The 19,183-nt window shown below is 35.4% G+C and overlaps 1 protein-coding gene across 3 annotated transcripts in view; it reads left to right on the top strand.

Annotated features, from left to right (window-relative positions):
- The window catches only part of GRIA4 (glutamate ionotropic receptor AMPA type subunit 4), a gene marked incomplete at its 3' end in the record, with an annotated part of 526,629 nt that overhangs the window by 433,543 nt on the left and 73,903 nt on the right, over window positions 1-19,183 (top strand). For all 3 annotated transcript variants that reach the window (XM_082627369.1, XM_082627368.1, XM_082627370.1), the window contains exons 6-8: window positions 4,449-4,607; window positions 9,063-9,230; window positions 17,744-17,848. In XM_082627369.1, the coding sequence (XP_082483495.1) occupies window positions 4,449-4,607; window positions 9,063-9,230; window positions 17,744-17,848 (432 nt within the window). The remainder of the gene's footprint in view (window positions 1-4,448; window positions 4,608-9,062; window positions 9,231-17,743; window positions 17,849-19,183) is intronic.

The following is a 19,183-nucleotide window of genomic DNA, read 5'->3' on the forward strand; positions in this document are numbered from 1 at the left end:
AATCAGTATTTTATACTTCCTCTGTGCCAGATATTGTCCAACTTCCTGTAGCCTAGCAGCAAATGAGACATTAGCACCTCACAAGATCATTAGGGGAAGAAATAATGTCTTTTTTGACCTTGTAAAAAGGGCCATTATCCTTACTCTTTATGTGTTGAACAGTTTTTTATCCTCCAGCACCCAGCTTATGTTACTGTATTTATTTTGTTACTATAATTTTTCTAATTAATCCTCAAAATAGATAAACATATATCAGAAAATGGGGTTCAGTATAATTTACCCAAGATCACACACATCTAAGTCTCAAAATCAAGATTGAAGCTCTGTGCTGTCTAGTTGCAAAGAATAAATAAATTCAAATAAATAAACTCAAGATTAGTAAATACGTTATATAGCCACAAAGTGACCATTCATTTAAGCATTTCCTATACCACCCTTAAGGGGAAATTTGGCCTTACAAACATCCTCTGTATTTATATTCAGAGCATTCTTCATCTTTCCTCCAGCAGTCAGATGATTTAAATACGGCCAACAGTAACAATAAGGAACTGTTGATGTTTGTTCCAAGGCAATTTCCTTCAAGGTACATTCTTAAAATCGTACTATCATTTAAAATTTACTATCACATCTAGGAAAACACCTGGCTCTGTCATAAAGTAGTATAAAATTATAGAATGTTCAGGTTATATCATTAAAAATTAACAGAATATATTCCTTACCTATTCCACACCACCACACACAGACACACACATGCACACACCATTCATGCTTCATTTAGAAAGTAAGGAAATTAATACACAGAGAGGAAAGTGACTTGTCCACATTTAGTTGTCTGGTTAATAAGAATGGAGACTAAAACTCAATTTTTGAAATTTGGAGTCTAGCAAGTTTTTACTCAAGTGCAATGACCCCGGTTAAAGATTCCATTAATTTGGAGACATTATTTTACTTTTTGCTTGGTGCTTCCTATATTTTTCAACTTTTCTGCATTGAGCATGTCTGACTCCACCATCTGTCTACATGATCATCAAAACCGCATACTTTAAGTCAATTTTTAACCTAATTTTTAAAAGGTGTTAAGACAGAATCTCTCCCACTCTATTTAAGGTTCCTTGTTCTTAACTGCACCCAAGCTGTCTCAGTATGATTTAGTCAACCTGTGAACCTGAAATGCAAAACAGCAGAAATGTTATCTTAATTAGAAAAAACATAAAATAAGTATTTATTAAACACCTATGATGTGATGGATGTATATAGATTTACATGAGTAATCATCAGGATATCTGAAGTTCTATAATTTATTAATTTCATTTTCCCCCTTATTCCCAGAGGATGTATGAACTCTAAATGAAAATTTAAAGGAAAACCAAGTTGGAAATTAATATTTTCTTAGGATGTCACTAACCATTGTGAAATTCAAGCATTGTTGAATAGCCTATTTCAACAAGCAGAAGGCCTCTACCCTGGTTTCCCCTCTGCCTCTGGGACATTATTCACTTAGTTACTTAAACACTGACCACCTCCCTTCACTGCCCCAGGACTATAGAGTTACAATTTTATTACAGTGTTTCTCAGAACTTTCAGTTCCACAATACTCTCTGGGTGAAAACTGAAATCTAAACAGTCACCAAAGTAACCATTTCCAAGAAAACTTCTTCACAATCTAGATCCTATCAATTTGCTGTATAAAATTATTTTAAAATATATGAAGGAAAAAATATTGCCTGTACTCAAACAGACATAGCTAAAATTAACTGAGCCACCCACCATTCTTTCAGATCATAACTAAAAGGAGCTTATAATCAGATGTGGTAATATTTTCACCTTTACCTTCAGCATAGCAGCAGGTGTAGAACAAAGTGATTCAGTTATATACACATACACATATGTGTGTATATATATATGTGTGTGTATATATTTTTTTCAGATTTTTTCCATTATAGATTATTACAAAATATTGAATAGAGTTCCCTGTGTTATATAATAGGCTCTTGTTGTTTATCTATTTTATATGTAATAGTGTGTATCTGTTAATCCCAAACTCTTAATCTATCCCTCACACCCCTTCCCCTTTGGTAACCATAAGTTTGTTTTCTATGTCTGTTGAGGCTGTTTTGTAAATAAATTCATTTGTAGCATTTTTTCAGATTCAACATATAACTGATATCATATGATATTTGTCCTTCTCCATCTGACTTACTTCACTTAGTATGATAATCTCTATGTCTATCCATGTTGCTGCATGCATTCATTCTTTTTATGGTTCAGTAATATTCCATAGTGTATATTTACCACATCTTCTTTATCCATTCATCTGTCGATGGACACTTAGGTTGCTTCCAGTCTTGGCTACTGTAAATAGTGCTACTATGAACACTGGGGTGCAAATGTCTTCAAATTAGAGATTTCTCTAGATATATGCCCTAGAGTAGAATTGCTGGATCATACGGTAACTCTATTTTTAGTTTTTAAGGAACCTCCATACTGTTCTTCATAGTGGCTACACCAATTTACATTCCCACCAACAGTGTAAGAGGGTTCCCTTTTCTCCACACCCTTTCCAGCATTTATTATTTGTAGACTTTTTGAAGATGGCCATTCTGATTTGTGTGAGGTGATACCTCATTGTGATTTTGATTTGCATTCCTCTAATAATTAACAATGTTGAGCATATATTCATGTGCCTTTCAGCCATCTGTATGTCTTCTTTGGAAACATGTCTATTATGTCTGTTTAGGTCTTCTGACCATTTTTTTGATTGGGTTGTTTGTGGGGGTTTTGCTATTAAGCTGTATGAGCTGTTTGTATATTTTGGAAATAAAGTCCTTATCGGTTGCATTATTTACAAATATTTTCTCCCATTCTGTAGGTTGTCTTTTCATCTTATTTATGACTTCCTTTACTGGCAAAAGCATTTAAGTTTGATTAGGTCTAATTTGTTTATTTTTTGCTTTTATTTACTTTGCCTTGGGAGGCTGACCTATGAAACCTTGTTCAATTTATGTCAGAGATTGTTTTGCCTATGTTCTCTCCTAGGAGTTTTAAGGGATCATTTCTCATACTTAAGTCTTTAGGTCATTCTGACTTTATTTTTGTGTATGGTATGAGGGGATATACTAACTTCATTGATTTATATGCAGCTGTCCAGCTTTTTCAAAACTACTTGCTGAAGAGATTCTCTTTTCTCCAGTGTATATTCTTGCCTCCTTTGTCAAAGATTAACTGACTGTAGGTGTGTGGGTTTATTTCTAGGCTGTCTATTATGTTCCATTGATCCATATGTCTGTTTTTGTGCCAAGACCATGCTGTTTTGGTTACTGTAGCTTTGTAGTACTGTCTGAAATCTGGGAGGGTTATGCCTCCACCATTGTTCTTTTTCTTCAAGATTTCTTTTCAATTCTGGGTCTTTTGTGGTTCTGTATAAATTTTAGGATTATTCATTCTAGTTCTATGAAAAATGGCATGGGTAATTTGATAAGGATCTCATTAAATCTGTATGTGCTTTAGATAGTATGGTCATTTTAACAATGTTAATTCTTCCAATCCAAGAGCATGGGATATCTTTCCATTTCTTTGAATCATCTTCAATTTCCTTTATCATTGTTTTATAGTTCTTAGGATATAAGTCTTTCACCTTGAGGTCAAGTTTATGCCTAGGTATTTTAATTTTTTTTTGAAAGTTTATTTTTTACACTTTCTTTTTCAGATATGTATTGTTAGTGTAAAGAAATGCAACAGATTTCTGTAGGTTAATCTTGCATCCTTCTACCTTGCTGAATCCTTTTATCAGTTCTACTAGTTTTTATGTGGAGTTTTTAGGATTTTCTGTATATAGTATCATGTCATCTGCATATAATGACAATTTTACCTCTTCCCTACCAATTTGGATACATTTTATTTCTTTTTCTTCTCTGATTGCTGTGGCTAGGACTTCCAATACTATGTTAAATAGAAGTAGTGAGAGTGGGCATCCTTGTCTTGCTCCAGATTTTAGGATTAAAAATAAACCTAGAAATAAACCCACACACCTATAGTCAGTTAATCTTTGACAAAGGAGGCAAAAGCTGGACAGCAAGAAGGCTTTCAGCTTTTCACCATTGAGTATTATGTTGGCTGTGGGTTTGTCATAAATAGCTTTTATTTTGTTGATATATGTATCCTCTATACCCACTTTGGTGAGAATTTTTATCATGAGTGGATGGTGAATTTTGTCAAATGCTTTCTCAGTATCTATTGAGATGATCATGTGATCTTTGTCTTTTCTTTTGTTGATGTGGTGTCATGTATTAAATTTTGAGTGACAGAATTTAACAGCAAAATTGGATCTTCCATCTGTTTCTAGCCATCACTTTATTAGAAATCATATTGGTTACCAATTTATGTTACCATTGAAGAGCCAAATGTATAATAATAAACTAAACATAACAAACTGTCATATTGCTTTATAGGGATTCAAGGATATTTCTCTTGAGAGGTTTATACATGGTGGAGCCAATGTTACAGGATTCCAGTTAGTAGATTTTAATACACCTATGGTAACCAAACTAATGGATCGCTGGAAGAAACTAGATCAGAGAGAATATCCAGGATCCGAGACACCTCCAAAGGTATTTGTTTGTTTTTATCTTACTTATTTTTAGAATTTTTAGTATTTTTTAAAATTTAAGGTAGAAAGCCCATTATGCAGTTTTCCTAGTAATATTTTTCGAGACACAGTGTGACATAGGGCAGAAATATTTTGTCACTCTTTGTCACACAGCCCTTAATAACTTCTAAATTTCTATATTTAAGAGAGGAGTTGTTAGACATTAGTTCACGTAGTTTACTATATTATATTATATATTATATTATATTATATATATTATATTATGTTATGTTATGTTATGTTATTATTACTTTGTGTATGAATTTCCATGAAGAAATTGTAACTTTTTAAAAATTTGTATTAACTAAATATTTCAAATGTGAACAATCACTGGTAGCTATTCCACCCAGATAAAAATATATTTGCAAAGTGATTTACAAAGAGTAGGGAAATTGGGAAATTGGTAGAAATGTAAAATGTATAAGCTTCTGCAAAATCTCCCTTTCAAGTTAACAGTAAAATGTCAGATTTTTTAATTTTATGTGACAGATATTGCAGAATTATGTTATTGGTATCTACAAAGGAAGCTGGTAAATTTCTGATCATAAGCACAATTTTTTCTCTCCTGAAAAAATAGATGACTTCCTTAGATATCATGTAAATAATGGCATAATGTTTCTTAAACTCCAACTCCTACATGGTTTTGAATTCCTACATAAAAAGGAATAATCATTTCAATAACTTTTACTAATCTCTCACTGTGTATTCTAGTAAAAAGTTTTCAAATATAATTTGGAAATTCAAGCCTAGAAAACTGTAATCTAGGGGTAGAGCAAGTCGGTTCTTCCATTTCCTAATTATAAAACTTTCCCTACTATCCATGTCAATTTCTTCTCTGTAATATAGGAATTTGGCTAGTCATAATATTTTCACTACTCTATAGAAGCATGGAATTTCAAAACAAAGCATTTATTGAGTATCCACTATGCTCAAGCACTGTAGTCCAACCCTCTGATTTTACAGATTAATAAATGCAAGATATTAAATGGTATGTTAATTGGCTGTCCCTGAGTCAAGGACCAGGTTTGTGGAATTCCCAGGACCAAGTCATGGGTTCCCTGAGTCTTAGGCAAGTGCATCGTCCACTATATTACACCACTTCTCATGCTTAGATAATACATATGAAAGCATATTAAAATCCAAAAAAAATTTAAGATGTAAACCACCTTCAGGATTAAAAGAAACTTAAGAAGTCTTTTAGTCTTTTTGCCTTCAAGCTGGTTCAGAGAAAAATCATCCCCAAAGCTCAATTATATCAAGTATTAATACACAAGGAGAAAAGTGTAAATCATACTTCTAAACTCATTGGGACACTTTGCTTTACAGCATATTCCCCTCATTCTGTCATCAATGTATGTAGAGACTCACTTGCCCTTCTCTTCTCTATTTGTATTTCTTCCTTCCTCACATCTTTTTCTCAGCCATTTTTTATCTCAGCATTTTTTTCTGTAAACCATCTCTTCAAGTTCTTTTTACCCTTACAATTTTAGTATCTAGAATGGGCTTCAAAGTTCTTGGCAGTGTTTTGCAGCACCTTGTGACTTTTTTTTTCATTTCAGTGATAATATATAATAATATGTGTCCACTGTGGTCCTCCTGTCTGGACACACTGGTGTGGTTTGTCCTTCCCTATCTTGCCTTTAGCCTATCAAAATGTTTACTATTTGATCATCTCCAACCAGACTTATCTATGTCAAAGCTTTGGGCACTTTGTTTTATATATAAATACATATAATTTTCTCATCTTTCACAATTTTCTTAGCATAATAGTAGTCACCCAGTGGCCATTTAATAAATAGATATAGCCAGTTCTTATTGTTCATGGTAGTTCCATTCTATAAAGTTGCCATGAACACTGAATGAGTGAATACTGAACACTTACTCCTAGGGGAAATTACAAGATGAGGTCACAACATTTTTGTCAACCAATCAACACATAACACTTTGTTTTATGTGTGTTTCTGATTAAAGATATCTTATTTAAAACATTGTTTATAAATTAACATTGAATTCATGGCCAATAACAGTATAACTCAAGCCTAAACAAAGCTTATCTAACATGTATTTTCTTCCATAAGACACATCACAACTTTCTTGTACTGAGGAGCACTAGACAGCCATCTTTTGGGCCATCTTTGTAGTCTTCACTATTCCTAGCCAGTATCTAGCTCTCAGATATGCTATGAACTTCAATCCTCACAAGTACCACAGAAGATAGTCATTATTTTGTTTGATTTTGTTCTGCTTCATAGCTGAAGAATGTACAACATATTCCCATAAAACTATGAGTAGCAGACTGAGAATTCACCTAGTTCTCAAAACCTAAATTCTTGCCACTGTGCTGTGATTCTGCCAAACTCTATCTTTTTATATACAAATGTTGATAAACAGAATTCATCCCACCATTCTAATCACTGGTTAAAGCAGTGAATAGCTCTAGGTCAAGACTTAGTTTTACTCTCCTCCAAAATGAAGAGTATGTTTAATAAGAATTTCTAGATACCATCTAGAAATGCGTGCCCATAAATATGATTTCTTGGACTTTAGCACAATAAGACACATGGAAAAGAATGAAATCCTTTAAAATGGTAAAACCAGTTTAAACTACTGCTTCTTTCCATCTATCAGCTCTATGACCCATCAAAAGCTTTTGCCACTCTGGCTGAATGTCTGCTTTTCTCTGCTCCACTCTATACGATATGTGTTCTCTTTTCTAGTTCACTTGTTTCATAAAAATGAATGGACTTTTTAAAACACAGCAAGTGCTTTTGCTTTTTTGTAGTCATATCTCTCAGCTTCTTTCTTCTTATTAGAAAAGCAACAATAGTTTTCTTTTCTTCTCTCTTGATCCTAAAATGCTAGCATTGCATTTTTTCTCTTGCCCTCTATATCTTTGATAAGTTCTACTTTATTTCTTGTTTTTATTTTCTTGCCATCCAGAAAGATAATTTGATGGCTTTCTCTACTCAGAGGTATGTTGCTCCAGGCAGGGGAGGAGGTATGTCCATTTTTGGCTTAGTACCTTGGTTAAGTACCTTAATTTCCTTTGACCACCTAATTCCAAATATGAGGGTGTATGCTTACCATTAAGCCTATTTTATCATGTCCTTGAAGAATATATAGCAAGGCTTATAATTTATAAGTCACACATAAATATTTCTGATGAAGCTTTAATTAGATTCTCTGCCATTGAAAGGTTCTTTGTTAGAATTTATATTCTTTATCTTATCCATGTTTTAGTCCTTCTCTTCCCAGGATCACTGACTGCTATGCTTAGCAGATATATTGCCTAAGTTTACTTTCTATGATTTAAATTTCAAATGATTTTTATTAATTTATAAGCAGCAAATCAGGATCATTTTCCACATTCCATAGCACAAAAGTACCTCTCGTATAGGCTTAGAGTATGTTAATCATATAGAATTGCCCATATGGAATTCCTGAAAGAGATAATGTAGTTTTTTGTTATGATTAGCAGTTGATGCTCTGCCACACTTCAAGAAAATTGTTCCATATGTTTCATATGTTTAGGAATTTTCTAATCAAACTTTACAACTGTTCCCTGTTCTTTTTATTTTCAGCTTAAACAAATCACATTTTCTTCTCAGATTTTCCTCATTTCCTCTCCTAACCTTAATAATCTTTTCCTGAGGGTTTTGTCTTTTCTCAAAGAGAAGCGTGGGACGATCATCAGAAAGCAGATGATCTATACTTCATTTCTCCACTTTATCCTAAGTTACGATAGAAACTTAGAGAAATGACTTAACCTTCCTGAGCACACTCAACAGGCATGGACATAACAATACTTGTGCTTATTTAGCCATGTGTATACACACTTGTTAAATAAATAGATGTTATTTCTGGCATTCTATATCTGAGTAACAGTAAACATTCCCACTCATTCTTCTGAGAAACTGGACAGAGTTATATACTCCAGGTCAATAAACATATATTAAATCTCAGGGACCCCTGATGGGCATTTGGAGGAGGAAAGAGTGAGACATTCCAGCCCTCCTGGAGTTCAAACACAGCAAGAGATTACAAGGTAGATTTTGGAAATACGGCATTTAGCCTTTTTTTAAATCTACTTTAGCTGTTTCACTTGGACACAACAAAAAGACCACACCTAGAGGCCTTGCTTCTCCCAACTGAAGGAAAATTGTGCATTAGAATTTCTATTTTTCAGAGTGTGTTTTCTCCTTTTAAAATCACAGTGTTAAGAATAGATATACAGTCTTTGTAATAAAGCAATAATAGAAATTTCTGAAGCTAGAGGCAATTAATTATCAGTAATTTAACTGCCCTTCTGGCAGCATGGTACTTTATGTCATAAACACACAGTCCCCAGACTAGTCCCCAATTCTGGTGATTGATAAGAATTTAACATTTACCATTATAATTACTTTCATTTTGTTAGTATACATCTGCTCTGACTTATGATGGAGTCCTTGTGATGGCTGAAACATTCCGAAGTCTTAGGAGACAGAAAATTGATATTTCCAGGAGAGGAAATGCTGGGGATTGTCTGGCAAATCCTGCTGCTCCATGGGGCCAGGGGATTGACATGGAGAGGACGCTCAAACAGGTAACTCACAATTTTATTTACGTTCAATTTATTTCACAGTCATTTTTTAATGGAGTATTCAAGAAAACAGAATAATCTATCTGTGAATAAATATATATTACAATTGCCATTTTATTATATTGAACCATTTTCATTTCTGAGACATTTCTAAATAGGATACTGGATAGAATACTGATGTTTATATGATATGTAGATGCTTAGCCAGGATAAGTTGGTTATGCCACAGTAATAAACAACCCCAAGTCACAGTGGCTTAAAACATCAAAAGAGTATTTCTCACTCACAAACACCAGATTAGTAGGGGCACTTTGTTTATTACAATCACTCAGGGATCCAAGCTGACATAGCAGCTACCATCTTGAATGCTACAAAGTGCAAAGAGTTGTGGAGAGGTTTCTAATTGGCAATTAAATGCTCTGGCACTCATCACATCTGTTTACAACTCATTTGTCAGCAAGAGTCACATAGACCTAGCTAAACAAAAAGGGTGCAAGAAGTACAAGCCTACCTTGGACAAGAATGAGGAAGAACCTCAAACATTGGCAAACACTATTAATCTACTTATCTACTGACTACCTCAGTAGATCTTTATTTAATTTTTTTAACATCTTTATTGGGGTATAATTGCTTTCCAATAGTGTGATAGTTTCTGCTTTATAACAAAGTGAATCAGCTATACATATACATATATCTCCATATCTCCTCCCTCTTGTGTCTCCCTCCCATCCTCCCTATCCCACCACTCTAGGTGGTCACAAAGCACCGAGCTGATCTCCCTGTGCTATGCAGCTGCTTCCCACTAGCTATCTATTTTATATTTGGTAGTGTATATATGTCCATGCCACTTTCTCACTTTGTCCCAGCTAACACTTCCCCCTCCCTGTGTCCTCAAGTCCATTCTCTACATCTGCATCTTTATTCCTGTCCTACCCCTAGGTTCTTCAGAACCATTTGTTTTTTAGATTCCATATATATGTGTTAGCATACGGTATTTGTTATTCTCTTTCTGACTTACTTCACTCTGTATGACAGAATCTAGGTCCATCTACCTCACCACAAATAATTCAATTTCATTTCTTTTTATGGCTGATAATATTCCATTGTATATAAGTGCCACATCTTCTTTATCCATTCATCTGTCAATGGACACTTAGGTTGCTTCCATGTCCTGGCTATTGTAAATAGTGTTGCAATAAACATTGTGGTACATCACTCTTTTTGAATTATGGTTTTCTCAGGGTATATACCCAGTAGTGGGATTGCTGGGTAGTATGGTAGTTCTATTTTTAGTTTTTTTAGGAAATTCCATACTGTTCTCCATAGTGGCTGTGTCAATTTACAGTCCCACCAACAGTGCAAGAGGGTTCCCTTTTCACCACACTTTCTTCACCATTTATTGTTCGTAGGTTTTTTGATGATGGCCATTCTGACTGGTGTGACGTGATACCTCATTGTAGTTTTGATTTGCATTTCTCTAATGATTAGTGATGTTGAGCATCCTTTCATATGTTTGTTGGCAATCTGTATACCTTCTTTGGAGAAATGTCTATTTAGGTCTTCTGCCCATTTTTGGATTGAGTTGTTTATTTTTTCATATTGAGCTGCATGAGCTGCTTGTAAATTTTGGAGATTAATCCTTTGTCAGTTGCTTCATTTGCAAATATTTTCTCCCATTCTAAGGGTTGTCTTTTCATCTTGTTTGTGGTTTTCTTTGCTGTGCAAAAGCTTTGAAGTTTCGTTAGACCCCGTTTGTTTATTTTTATTTCCCTTTCTCTAGGAGGTGGGTCAAAACGGATCTTTCTGTGATTTATGTCAGAGTGTTATGCCTATGTTTTCCTCTAAGAGTTTTATACTATCTGGCCTTACACTTAGGTCTTTAATCAATTTTGAGTTTATTTTTGTGTATGATGTTGTGTTCTAATTTCATTCTTTTACATGTAGCTGTCCAGTTTTCCCAGCACCACTTACTGAAGAGGCTGTCTTTTCTCCATTATATATTCTTGCCTCCTTTATCAAAGATAAGGTGACCATATGTGCGTGAGTTTATCTCTGGGCTTTCTATCCTGTTCCATTGATCTATATTTCTGTTTCTATGCCATTACCATACTGTCTTGATTACTGTAGTTTTGTAGTATAGTCTGAAGACCAGGAGCATGATTCTTCCAGCTCTGTTCTTTCTCAAGATTGCTTTAGCTATTCAGCGTCTCTTGTGTTTCCATACAAATTGTGAACTTTTATGTTCTAGTTCTATGACAAATGCCATTGGTACTTTGATAGGGAGAGCATTGAATCTATAGATTGTTTTGGGTAGTATAGTCAGTTTCACAATGTGGATTGTTCCAGCCCAATAACAAGGTCTATCTCTCAATCTGTTTGCATAATTTTAAATTTCTTTCATCAGTGTCACATGGTTTTCTGCATACAGGTCTTTTGTCTCCCTAGGTAGGTTTATTCCTAGGTATTTTATTCTTTCTGTTGCAGTGGTAAATGGTAATATTTCCTTAATCTCTCTTTCAGATTTTCATCATTAGTGTATAGGAATATAAGAGATTTCTGTGCATTAATTATTATTAATTAATTATGATTACTAGTAGTTTTCTGGTAGCATCTTTAGTATTATCTATGTATAGTATCATGTTATCTGCAAACAGTGACAGCTTTACTTCTTCTTTTCCCATTTGGATTCCTTTTATTTCTTTATCTCCTCTGATTTCTGTGGCTAAAACTTCCAAAACTAAGTTGAATAATAGTGGTGAGAGTGGACAACCATGTCTTGTTCCTGATCTTAGAGAAAATGTTTTCACTTTCTCACCATTGAGAACGATGTTGGTTGTGGGTTTGTCACATATCGCCTCTATTATGTTGAGGCAAGTTCCCTCTATGCCTACTTTCTGTAGAGTTTTTATCATAAATCGGTGTTGAATTTTATTGAAAGCTTTTTCTGCATCTATTGAGATGATAATATGGTTTTTCTACTTCAATTTGTTAATATGGTATATCACATTGACTGATTTGTATATATTGAAGAATCCCTGCATTCCTGAGATAAACCCCACTTGATCATGGTGTATGATCCTTTTCATGTGTTGTTGGTTTCTGTTTGCTAGTATTTTGGGGGGAATTTTTGCATCTATTTTCATCAGTGATATTGGCCTGTAGTTTTCTTCTTTGTGACATCTTTGTCCAGTTTTGGTATCAGGGCGATGGTGGCCTCATAGAATGAGTTTGGTAGTGTTCCTCCCTCTGTTATATTTTGTAAGAATTTGAGAAGGATAGGTGTTGGCTCTTCTCTAAATGTTTGATAGAATTTACCTGTGAAGCCATCTGGTCCTGGGCTTTTGTTTGTTGGAAGAGTTTTAATCACAGTCTTAATTTCAGTGCTTGTGATAGGTCTGTTTATATTTTCTATTTCTTCCCAGTTCAATCTCGGAAGGTTGTGCTTTTCTAAGATTTGTTCATTTCTTCCAAGTTGTCCATTTTTTTGGCATATAGTTGCTTGTAGTAATATCTCATGATCCTTTGTTTTCCTGCAGTGTCAGTTGTTACTTCTCCTTTTTCATTTCTAATTCTATGGATTTGAGTCTTCTCCCTTTTTTCTTGATGAGTCTGGCTAATGGTTTATCAATTTTGTTTATGTTCTCAAAGAACCAGCTTTTAGTTTTACTGATCTTTGCTATCATTTCCTTCATTTATTTTTCATTTATTTCTGATCTGTTCTTTATGATTCCTTTCCTTCTGCTAACTTTGCAGTTTGTTTTGTTCTTTTTTCTCTGATTGCTTTAGGTGTAAGTTTAAGTTGTTTATTTAAGATGTTTCTTGTTTCTTGAGGTAGGATTATATTGGTGTAAACTTCCCTCTTAGAACTGCTTTTGCTGCATCCCATAGATTTTGGGTCATCGTGCTTTCACTGTCATTTGTTTCTAGGTATTTTTTGATTCCCTCTTTGTTTTCTTCAGTTATCACTTGGTTATATAGTAGCACATTGTTTAACCTCCATGTACTTTTATTTTTTACAGATTTTTTTCCTGTAATTAATATCTAGTCTCATAGTGTTGTATCAGGAAAGATGCTTGGTATGATTTCAATTTTCTTAAATTTACCAAGGCTTGATTTGTGACTTAAGGTATGATCTATCCTGGAGAGTGTTCCATGTGCACTTGAGGAGAAAATGTAATCTACTGTTTTCAGATAGAATGACCTATATATATATCAATTAAATCTAACTGGTCTATTTTGTCATTTAAAGTATGTATTTCCTTATTAATTTTCTGTGTGGGTGATCTGTCCATTGGTGTAGGTGAGGTGATAAAATTTCCTACTATTATTGTGTTACTGTCGAATTTCTCTTTTATAGCTGTTAGCATTTGCCTTATGTATTGAGGTACTCCTATGGTGGGTGCATAGATATTTATAATTGTTAAATCTTCTTGGATCAATCCCTTGCTCATTTTGTAGTGTCCTTCCTTGTCTCTTGTAACATTCTTTATTTTAAAGTCTATTTTATCTGATATGAGTATTGCTACTCCAGCTTTCTTTTGATTTCCATTTGCATGGAATATCTTTTTCCATCCCCTCACTTTCAGTCTGTATGTGTCCCTAGGTCTGAAGTGGGTCTCTGTAGACAGCATATATATGGGTCTTGTTTTTGTATCCATTCAGCCAGCCTATGTCTTTTGGTTGGAGCTTTTAATCCATTTACATTTAAGGTAATTATCGATATATATGTTCCTATTACCATTTTCTCAATTGTTTTTGGTTTGTTATTGTAGGTCTTTTCCTTCTTTTGTGTTTCCTGCCTAAAGAAATTCCTTTAGCATTTGTTGTAGAGCTGGTTTGGTCATGCTAAATTAACTTATCTTTTGCTTGTCTGTAAAGGTTTTAATTTCTCCATCAAACCTGAATTAGATCCTTGCTGGATAGAGTGATCTTGCTTGTACGTTTTTCCCTTTCATGACTTTAAATATGTCTTTCCACTCCCTCTGGTTTGAAGAGTTTCTGCTGAAAGATCAGCTGTTACCTTTATGGGGATTCCCTTGTACATTATTTGTCATTTTTCACTTGCTGCTTGTAATATTTTTTCTTTGTATTTAATTTTTTGTAGTTTGATTAATATGTGTCTTGGCTTTTTCTCCTTGGATTTATCCTGTATGGGACTCCCTTTGTTTCCTGGACTTGATTAACTATTTCCTTTCCCATATTAGGGAAGTTTTCAACTATACTCTTTTCAAATATTTTCTCAGTCCCTTTCTTTTTCTATTCTTCTTCTGGGACCCCTATAATTCGAATGTTGGTGCATTTAATGTTGTCCCAAAGGTCTCTGAGACAATTGTTGTCCTCAATTCTTTTCATTCTTTTTTCTTTATTCTGCTCTGCAATAGTTATTTCCACTATTTTATCTTCCAGGTCACTTATCCATTCTTCAGCTTCAGTTATTCTGCTATTGGTTCCTTCTAGAGAATTTTTAATTTCATTTATTGTTTTGTTCATCATTGTTCATTTGCTCTTTAGTTCTTCTAGGTCCTTGTTAAACATTTTTTGTATTTTCTCCATTCTATTTCCAAGATATTGGATCATCTTTTCTATCATTACTCTGAATTCTTTTTCAGGTAGACTGCCTATTTCATCTTCATTTGTTTATTCTGGTGAGTTTTTACCTTGCTCCTTCCTCTGCTGTGTATTCCTCTGCCTTCTCGTTTTGCTTAACTTACTCTGATGGGTTCTCCTTTTCACAGGCTGTAGGTTCATAGTTCCCATAGTTTTTGGTTTTCTCTCCCAGTGGGTAAGGTTTGTTCGGTGGATTGTGTAGGTTTCCTGGTGGAGTGGACTGCTTCCTGTGTTCTGGTAGATGAGGCTGGATCTTGTCTTTCAGGTGGGGAAGTCTGCTTCCGGTTGTTTGTTGTAGGGTGTCTGTGACCTTATTATGATTTTAGGCAGCCTCTCTGATAATAAGTGGTGTGGTGTTCCTGTTTTGCTACTTGTTTGACTTAGGGTGTCCAACACTGTAGCTTGCTGGTCGTTGAGTGGAGCTGTGTGTTAGCATTGAGATGGAGATCTCTGGGAGAACTTTTGCTGTTTGATATTACGTGAAGCTGGGAGGTCTCTGGTGGACCAATGTCCTGAATTTGGCTCTCCCATCTCAGAGGCACAGGTCTGACACCCAACCGGAGCACAAAGATCCTGTCAGCTATATGGCTCAGAAGAAAGGGGAGAAAAAAAGAAAGAAAGAGGAAAAATATAAAATAATGTTATTAAAATAAAATTTTAAAAAATTATTAAAAATTTAAAAGTAATAATAAAAAAAGAAAGAAGAGAGCAATCAAACCAAAAAACAAATCCACTAATTATAACAAATGCTAAAAACTGTACAGAAAAAAAAAGGGGACAGACAGAACCCTAAGACAAATGGTAAAAGCAAAGCTCTACAGACAAAATCACACACAGAACCATACTCATACACACTCACAAAAAGAGAAAAAGGAAATATATATATATATATTTTTAAGAGGAAGAGAGCAACCAAATCAATAAACAAATCTACCAATGATAATAAACTCTAAATACTAAACTAAAATAAACATAAGATCAGAAACAAATTAGATGCAGAAAGTAAACCCCAAGTCTACAGTTGCTCCCAAAGTCCACCACCTCAATTTTGGGAACATTCATTGTCTATTCAGGTATTCCAGAGATGCAGGGTACATCAGGTTGATTATAGAGATATAATCCGCTGCTCCTGAGGCTGTTGGGTGAAATTTCCTTTTCTCTTCTTTGTTTGCACATCTCCTGGGGTTCAGCTTTGGATTTAGCCCTGCCTCTGCGTGTAGGTCACCAGAGAGTGTCTGTTCTTTGCTCAGACAGGATGGGGTTAAAGAAGCAGCTGATTGGGGGCTCTGGCTCACTCAGGCCGGGCAGAGGGAGGGGTACGGAATGCGGGGCCAGCCTGCGGTGGCAGAGGCCGGCATGACGTTGCAACAGCCTGAGGCATGCCATGTGTTCTCCTGGGGAAGTTGTCCCTGGATCACGGGACCCCGGCAGTGGTGAGATGAACAGGCTCCGGGAGGGGAAGTGTGGATAGTGACCTGTGCTTGCACACAGGCTTCTTGGTGGCTGCTGCAGCAGCCTTAGCATTTCATGCCCGTCTCTGGTGTCTGCTCTGATAGCTGTGGCTCACGCCCGTCTCTGGAGCTTGTTTAGGTGGTGCTCTGAATCCCCTCTCCTTGTGCACCCCAAAGCAATGTTCTCTTGCCTCTTAGGCAGTTCCAGACATTTTCCCAGACTCCCTCCCCGCTAGCTGTGGTGCACTAGCCCCCTTCAGGCTGTGTTCACACAACCAACCCCAGTTCTCTCCCTGGGATCTGGCCTCCGAAGCCAGATCCTCAGCTCCCAGACCCCACCCACCCTGGTAGGTGAGCAGACAAACCTCTCAGACTGGTGAGTACTGATCGTCACTGATCCTCTGTGTGGGAATCTCTCTGCTTTGCCCTCTGCACCCTTATTGCTGCACTCTCCTCCGTGGCTCTGAAGCTTCCACTCCGCCACCCCCCATCTCCGACAGTGAAGGGGCTTCCTAGTGTGTGGAAACTTTTCCTCCTTCACGGCTCCCTCCCAGAGGTGCAGGTCCTGTCCCTATTCTTTTGTCTCTGTTTTTTCTTTTTTCTTTTGTCCTACCCAGTTACATGAGGGAGTTTCTTGCCTTTGGGAAGTCTGAGGTCTTCTGCCAGCATTCAGTAGGTGTTCTGTAGGAGTTATTCCACATGTAGATGTATTTCTAATGTATTTGTGGGGAGAAAGTTGATCTCCACGTCTTACGCCTCCACCATCTTGAAGGTCTCTTCTCAGTAGATCTTTAAATTGCCTGTATCCTTGGATTAAGTGTTTGTTTATTTTAGTCTTTTATAGTTAATACTAACACTATTTTTCAAGTGATTAATGTGGTATGTGTGTATTTTTAGTATTACATCTTAAATGTTCTGAAATGCCATGGGTTCAGAACGTAAGTTAAGTATAAATGAATTAAAAGAAAATTTGGAATAAAGTACACTTGAATATTTGCAAAAATATGTTTATTTTTCTGAATTTCTTATATCTTAATTTTAATATTAGTGAGGAGAAATATGATCCGATATGGTTATCAGGGCTATTTAATCTGTTATGTGGATATGCGGATAAAACAGAAAAGTAACTATGAAACAAACCATATTTCCATTCCTATAAACAATATTTCTATATTGAGGAAGTATTCTGTTAGTTACAATGGGAACGTCATAATAAAAAATAAATAAATAAAACATGTTCATCTTCCAAACACATAACAGAATTGCTTATATATTACTTTGATATTCCTCTTTCAGATTCTATCCCAGTAGCTCAAATATCCCATGTTTTTTTAGTGAGTTACTTATAATTTATAGTTCCATACCCATGTGTAGTCATAAGCCTAGCAGATGAAGTCAAGATTTCTGTAATTAAAATGGCAAGTGATTACATGTGTGGATTTTCTCTTTCATTCATAGGTTCAAATTCAAGGGCTGACAGGGAATGTTCAGTTTGACCACTATGGACGTAGGGTCAATTACACAATGGATGTGTTTGAACTGAAGAGCACAGGACCTAGAAAGGTGAGCCACACTTCAACTGTTTTCTTAGTTTTCATTTGACATTTTTAAAGCCTTATAGGTGAAAGGTAGCTGGATAGTCTACATTTTTTAAAAATTGTGAATATGGTTGACCCTTGAACAAAGTGGGAGCTAGGGGCTCTGACCCTCCACACAGTCAAAAATCCAGGTCTAAATTTAGGTGAGCCCTCCATATATGTGGTTCCTCCATAGCTGCAGTTCCTCATCTGAGGATTCAACCAACCACAGATTGTATAGTACTGTAGTATTTACTATGAAAAGAATCCGTGTAAAATTGGACCTGAGCAGTTCAAACCTGTGTTGATTAAGGGTCAACTGCACTTACAAATAATACTTTCTTGATAATTCATGCTGAAATAAATTCTTGTGTCCTATGACTGATATTTAGTGGTGTACCAAAGCTGAAATGAACTAATTTACATGCTGTTTACATCCTTTATCCAAAATAGAAGCAATTTTTTTAAAGGCTTAGCAGAAAAATCCCACAGAACCCATAATGTACTCTTCAGGAAAGCACACAATGTAGGTAAGAGACTTACTCACTTCCATGTAGTCATTTATGAAACTATTAGAGAGACAACAGAGAAGACTACTTCTAAAGGGCATATTTAGAACAGGCTAAAATTTCCTGAAATAAGCAAGTAAACATTCAAATGAGCAAAGAAAAGAGGAGATGGAAGATAATATTGTTAAGATTATTGTTAAGTTGAAGAGGGAGAGAAACACCTAAGAACATCAGCTGAGGAGCCAGGGAGGTTGTTTAGGAGGCTGATGATGAAAGATTTTTGGATTTCAGAAGGTAACTCTGCTAGTCTTCTTATGATGTGATTAAGCATAGTTTTCCCAATGTCCAAAAAGTACTTTATATAATGGACCAATGCAATTCCACCACAGTGATTGGCTATAAACATTTTATATTTAACACATATAATTTTTTAACATTCTTTTCTCTAGCATTAGCTAGGATGCTCAAGGAAAGACATGCTCAACTTACCTTATCTAAAAACTATTTGTTTCAACACTTGGCTGTTCAAAAATACTTCCCCAAATATACTTTCCTTTGTTAGTAAAATAATGATAGTTACAATTTATGAAATGCCCGCTATGTCCCAACCACTGGACTTGGTGTAATTTAATCCTCACAATAAGCCTGTAATGGAGTACTATTATCTCCGTTTTTCTAGTGAGAAAGTTACAGTGCAATAGGCTATGGTTACTTGTCTAAGGCCTACAAGTGAGAAAACAAAGATTTTTAATTCAGATATGTCTGACTCCAGAACCTTTCTACCCAGTACCCTGCCTGAGTAGACTCTGCTC

Source organism: Mesoplodon mirus, assembly GCF_964341445.2.
Source record: "Mesoplodon mirus genome assembly, chromosome: 7".
NCBI classification, from domain to species: Eukaryota; Metazoa; Chordata; class Mammalia; order Artiodactyla; family Ziphiidae; genus Mesoplodon; species Mesoplodon mirus.